Consider the following 6,010-nt stretch of genomic DNA (forward strand, 5'->3'; position numbering starts at 1 on the left):
TACCCTTAGATTTTTGTGGACTCTTTTTCAGAGTTTGTTTGGATCAATTCACTAATTAAAAAATATATATACTTTTTTTTACATTTTGTTTGTAATCCTAATATTTTGAAGACTCAACTAAAAGTCTAAAATGTGTTGAAGTTTAGGATTAATTTGAAATATGTTATAGATTGAGGACTTGGGACACAATTAACCCTAAACAAAATAGTCGAACCATGAGGCTTACGCTTATATACATCGTCCATCTCATCGAGCCAAGTACAGTAAAGTGAGCTACCAATTATCTTAAAGCCTGCCATATAATCATATAACCAGGCTCCGTCGTGGTACTCTCCGGCCACCACAATGCCGAAAATTGCCTTGGGAACAAGCCTAGAGGCTGCTCAGCCTGACTGCATCAAAGCTCTTGTCGTCGAGTTTATCACCACTTTCCTTTTCGTCTTCGTTGGAGTAGGAGCTGCCATGGCTGCCGGTAATTTCCAGTTATTCATTAACTTGATTTCCATCATTTTCATGGATCATCGTACTTTTTTTTTTTACATGTTTTTGTGATTGTGAACAGATGAGTCGGGGGCAAATGCGCTGGTGGGATTGTTTGCTGTGGCGGTGGCTCATGCCCTTGTCGTCGGCGTTATGATATCGGCCGGACACATATCAGGCGGCCATCTTAACCCAGCCGTCACGCTTGGGTTGCTATTCGGTGGTCACATCACGGTGGTCCGTGCGATCCTCTACTGGATCGATCAGTTGTTGGCATCTTCAGCTGCTTGTATACTTCTCAAGTATCTCACTGGAGGATTGGTAAGAAATAGAGCTATGAATACAGTGAATTGGGTTGGATCCATATTAGATGAATTCGGGTTTGAAATTTATGGGATCGTTTCAGATTGACATCATTTAGTAGTTGGATCATTTCATGGTTCTAAGTGAAGACGATTTTGATTTTGATTTTGATTTTTCAACGAATTGAATTGGAATTAATGTAATTAAATTTCGGATGAACAACTTTGTTTTTGCAGAACACTCCGGTTCACACATTAGCAAGTGGAATGGGGTTCCTTCAAGGTGTTATATGGGAGATTATTCTCACATTCGCATTGCTGTTCACAGTGTATGCCACCATAGTAGACCCCAAGAAAGGTTCCATCGATGGGCTAGGTCCAATGCTCACTGGCTTCGTCGTTGGGGCCAACATCTTAGCCGGTGGAGCTTTCTCGGGTGCTTCAATGAACCCGGCTCGGTCATTCGGACCGGCTCTAGTGAGCTGGAACTGGACCGATCACTGGGTTTACTGGGTGGGACCCCTAATCGGAGGTGGCCTTGCTGGCTACATATATGAGAACTTCTTCATCGTCAGAACCCATGTTCTCCTTCCCCAGAATGAAGCCTTTTAAGCTTTTAATTTCAGTAACATTAGAATAGCCGCTTTCTCTCTCTCTTGTCTGTCTATGTATCAACTTTCAAGTGTGTTTGCTTCCTCCACTTATAGAGAGCTTCATCTATTTTGTATATTTTCTTTACATTATCTATTTTGTTAATTAAATAAGATTTTCATTTTGTTGTTCCCTAAACAAATTTATTGTCAATCAAATTGAGAATTGCTCCGATTTGAAGAGTTTGGATGATGTTCATAAAAATATAAGTTAAATAATCACGGTCACTCAAACTCTATCGGATTGTTTATAATTAATTAAAATTTTATGATTAGAAATACATATTTTATATTTAAAATAATTAAAATAACTTAAAATTTCTATATAAAAATGTTTTTCCACAAAAAAATATGGTTTAAGAGTTATTAATTTTTTATTTACTTGAAATATTGTTTTATAAAAAATACTTATGAAAATATTTTGAAACTTCATCAAACAATGTTAAAAGATCATAAAAACAAAGTTCATTAATTAGCCAAAATTAATATGAAAAAAATCAAGATTCAAATTGAACTGAATTATCATATTTTTAAAAATATCCAATCAAACCTAACTAACAAAACCTAATAAAACAGGTTTTTTTTTTAAACAAAATAATGCCTATAAGTTGATTTTTTTTTAAATTAGGGTTTTGGGTCGATTTTAATTTTAATTGGGGATATAGGCTGATTTTGCTGGAAAGCGCGTTCAGTTAATGGTCAAATTCTAACGGCTTTTTTAACGTTGTCGCCAACTGTAAAAAAAAAAATTAAAATCGTAATGGTAACTTTTTTACCTTATTAATACCCCTCAATTTTTATTTTTTTCATTTACATCCTTCTCTTAACTCTTTTAAATTCTCTCAAATCCTCTCAAGTCTCTCGTTTTTAATAATTTTTGATATTTTTATTTAAAAATCTTATTATTTTTAATTATCTTGTTTTTATTCTTTTAAACTGATTTCTCACGAATGATCGTCTCCCTAATCCATTTCGAGGACAAGCATATTTCCGTCGCCCAGTTAGTAATGGTAAGATCGGAATTTAAATTTTGTTAATTTCAATAATGTTAAATTTATTTTTTTATTATAATTATAATTTTTTTTTGTAAATAGGCGGATGACCGTGTTCTAAAGAGCTTCATCCATAATATGGGAAAGCGTGCGATTCCTAAAATTCGTGGCCACTTGCAAGCGGCTAGATTCTTATATGTGTCTAGCATGTCCGGGGGTTGCAAACTCTATTTGTAACTAATCAGCGCATTGGTGGAAAGATAGTGTAACGCCCCCAAATTTTATAAATGTAACGACCCAAAATCCGTGGGCACCAGAAAAGTGTGTTATCGGGCCTCCGTCTTAGTGAAATAAGTTCGAAAATAATTATTAAAAAAATATTTATGAGTCTAGTAGTGTGTTTAATTAGGTTTTAATTAAGTAAATTTAGCTTAATTTAGAGTAATTAGTAAAAAGGATTAAATTGAATAAAGGATGAAAGTTAAATTGTAGATTAAAAGAAAATGAAGAGGACCAAAATGGAAAATAGACCATTTAGTATAGTTGAGGCGGCACACAAAGAAAAAATCTAAAGATTTCTCTAGATTATTATTGAATTATAAATTATAAATTATTATTAACTATTATTATTAAATAATATTATATATATATATGTATATAAAACAAATGAAGAAAAGAATAAAAAGAAACAAAGAAGAATAAGAAACAGAGAGCATTCGAAAAACAGGGGAAGAAAAGGGAAAGAAAAGAAAAAGGGAAAATTGAGATTTTGAAGCTTCAAACTTATTTGGTAAGCTAAATTTAGTCCTTTTCTCTTAATTTTGATGTTTTAAAAGCTTTAGAACAAAGTTTTGATGAAATTAAGTTGATATTTTGAAAGTTATTAGATTTCTAAATATTGTTCATGTTGAATAAAAAGATGAATTAGGGGTTAAATTGATAGGAATTCAAGTTAGAAATGAAATAAGGATTGAATTGCAAAGTAAACTATAAGTTTTGTGTTTTAGGGACTAAATTGAGGAAAATTTGGAATTAAGAAAATATGTTGAAAATTTAATAGTTAAATTTGAGTTTAAATGAAATTTGAATAGGAATAAGGTGTGAATTGGTGTTATAAATTTGGTTATTAACATTTTACATCAAAACAGTTTTGGGAAGTAGCAATGGTCTGACTTTGAAAATTCACTAAAATTGTATAAATTGAACTAGAGGATGAAAAAATATGTAATTAAAACTTATTGAGTCTAGTTTCTTATAGTATAAATAGTGTAAGCAATGAATTGATGAATCAAGAGATATTTGAAATTTTGTAAGACTGGTTCGGGTGATTTCGAGATGCCCTGTTTTAAATTTGGAAAATCATTAAAATTGTACAAAAATTATTATGGAGTGTAATTTATATATGTGAACTCCTTAATGAATCTAGTTTCAAAATAAATAAACAAGAACCTTGTTCGAGTTCTGTACAATGAGATAATTTATTTTTAGTAGAGAGAGGTCAGAACTGTCAAATGAAATAACAGGGGAGTATTTAACGAATAAACTGTACTAAATGACTAGACCAAAAATTCTGGAAATTTTATGGTTAGAAGATATATGAGTCTAGTTTTAAGGAAAATTTACGGATATTAATTTGGAGTTTCGTAGCTCAAGATATAAATAATTTAGTAATAATGACTCAAGTAGACAGCTTAATGGTGAAATTATATATATACATTAAAAATGGTTAAATTTGCATGTTTAGGCCCATGAATTAAATTGAATCATGTTGTATTGATGATTATAAATTATTATTTTCGTAGCCAACAAAGAACTTGAAGCATCAGCATCGAAAAGAAAGGAGAAAGTCATCGAGGACTAAAACGGAGAATTACGGTGTGTATTACTATAATTTGAATTTTAATTATTATTGATTGCTGAATTTTTATTGTTATGTATGGTAAGTAAGACTTGAGGTAAGTATGTGAAATTGATATGAATATTGAGTGAAAATGAAAGTGATGCAAATTGAATCAAATTGAATTGAATAAGTGAATTATGGAATATGTAATTATTTGAAAAGTGTATTGATTGAAAAATGATTGGTGATTTGAATTGTGAATTGAAAGTGATATAGGATTGAGAAAGTGAATTGAATACCCTATTAACTAGTCGAAATGAGTCGGATATAGTTGGCATGCCATAGGATTGGAAGTGTTCAGGGATACTTGACCTCGAGTCGATGAGACACTGGGTGTCACTATATTTCTTCGGATAGATTCGATGAGTCTTGGTACCAACTTTACTTGACTAGGCCGATGAGACACTGGGTGTCAATTATTACTTGAACTATCCGATGAGGCCTTTGGGTGCCATATTGGTGTGTTTGGTTGGATCCGTGTATCCGCCAAAGTCCGAAATTACGTTAATAGGGTGAAAAATTGAAATGTGAATTGAGGCATTGAAATGAGAAGAATTACAATTGAAATTGGAATTGTGATAATAAGAGAAAAGTATGAAATGTATATTCATAAGTGATATAAATTTAAGTTTGAGAAAATACATTGATTTATGAATTAGTACATATGACATTAATTGTTAGGTATTTTAATATTTATGTTTTCTTGTTGTTGATATGACTCGATTTATAGTAATACCATTGAGTATATCCATACTCAGCGTCACAGTTGTTTCGTCTGCGAGTTAGTAGAAGTCAAGTGTCTCGGCTCAGCATCCAAAACAATCCCAACTTCAACACAAATTTGGTGATGTATATTTTTCTTTTGGATAAAATTGGCATGTACATAGGTGTTGTTTAGTCACTTGAATATGTATATTACTTTGGGTAGTGAAGGATGATTTATAAAATTTAGATGGTTAAATGAAATAGTAAGGAAAGTACATGATATTTTGATACATGAACATTAAGTTGTTAAATGAATGAAGTTTTTAATCAATTTTGAATGATGCTATAATAGTTATTAAGTTAAAATTTTGTTAATGATATAAATAATAGTTATATGAATGTGAAATATTGGTGTTGGTTGTTTTGGTTTGAATTTGCGGAGGTTTAGGTAAAATAAGCGAAATCTTTGAAATTTTTATAAAAAAAATTTGGAATACTCGAGCAAGTCCCGTTCTACTTTTAATACGTGTTTGAACTTGAGAGTTCAAGATAGGGACTTAATTATTATATTATACCATAAAAGTTATATTAATTGTAAATTATTCGCAAGTTGTCCGATATGTAGGTAATGCCTCATAACCTCGTTCCGGTAACGGTTTGGGGTTAAGAGGTGTTACAATTGTTGGTATCAGAGCTATCAAGTTTAGCCGATTCTTGGGCTAAATTGGGCTCGGAAGTGAGTTTAGAAGTACATGCCACTGCCGAGTCGAAATTGAGTCGGGATTTTGGATGCTAATGTATTTATTTGATTTTGTTTTATAGATAAAATGTCGATGAAAGAATGGATAATGTTGAACAGAAATGTATTTGGAAGTCGAGAATTAGAAGAAAGCTGAATCTGCTACACCTAGTGTGAATCTGTTAAATAATCAATCTCCTAACGTAGGGAGAGAAATAAATACCTCACAAGTGTTAAGAGAT

The 6,010-nt window shown here is 31.6% G+C and overlaps 1 protein-coding gene and 1 long non-coding RNA gene across 2 annotated transcripts; both read left to right on the plus strand.

The window, feature by feature from the left end:
• Positions 1–229: 229 nt before the first annotated feature.
• LOC108484607 (aquaporin TIP4-1) lies at positions 230–1,575 on the plus strand. Its single transcript, XM_017788459.2, has 3 exons — positions 230–472; positions 563–801; positions 1,020–1,575. Exons 1-3 carry the CDS (start codon positions 346–348, stop codon positions 1,392–1,394), a joined length of 741 nt encoding a protein of 246 aa, XP_017643948.1. The 5' UTR covers positions 230–345; the 3' UTR covers positions 1,395–1,575.
• A 1,507-nt stretch (positions 1,576–3,082) lies between these two features.
• On the plus strand, positions 3,083–4,264 carry LOC128293687 (uncharacterized). The gene is made up of 2 exons (XR_008283856.1): positions 3,083–3,214; positions 4,227–4,264. It is a non-coding gene; the product is annotated as an uncharacterized LOC128293687 (long non-coding RNA).
• The last annotated feature ends 1,746 nt before the right edge of the window (positions 4,265–6,010 follow it).

This window comes from Gossypium arboreum, chromosome 6 (assembly GCF_025698485.1).
Source record: "Gossypium arboreum isolate Shixiya-1 chromosome 6, ASM2569848v2, whole genome shotgun sequence".
Lineage (NCBI taxonomy): Eukaryota > Viridiplantae > Streptophyta > Magnoliopsida > Malvales > Malvaceae > Gossypium > Gossypium arboreum.

What these genes read in the sequence shown, in the direction of transcription:
- LOC108484607 (XM_017788459.2), top strand. Translation starts at nt 346, where the DNA reads ATGCCGAAAATTGCCTTGGGAACAAGCCTAGAGGCTGCTCAGCCTGAC. An exon ending in AGGAGCTGCCATGGCTGCCG is followed by an intron (nt 473 to 562) that starts GTAATTTCCAGT and finishes GATTGTGAACAG; the next exon opens with ATGAGTCGGGGGCAAATGCG. An exon ending in AGTATCTCACTGGAGGATTG is followed by an intron (nt 802 to 1,019) that starts GTAAGAAATAGA and finishes TTGTTTTTGCAG; the next exon opens with AACACTCCGGTTCACACATT.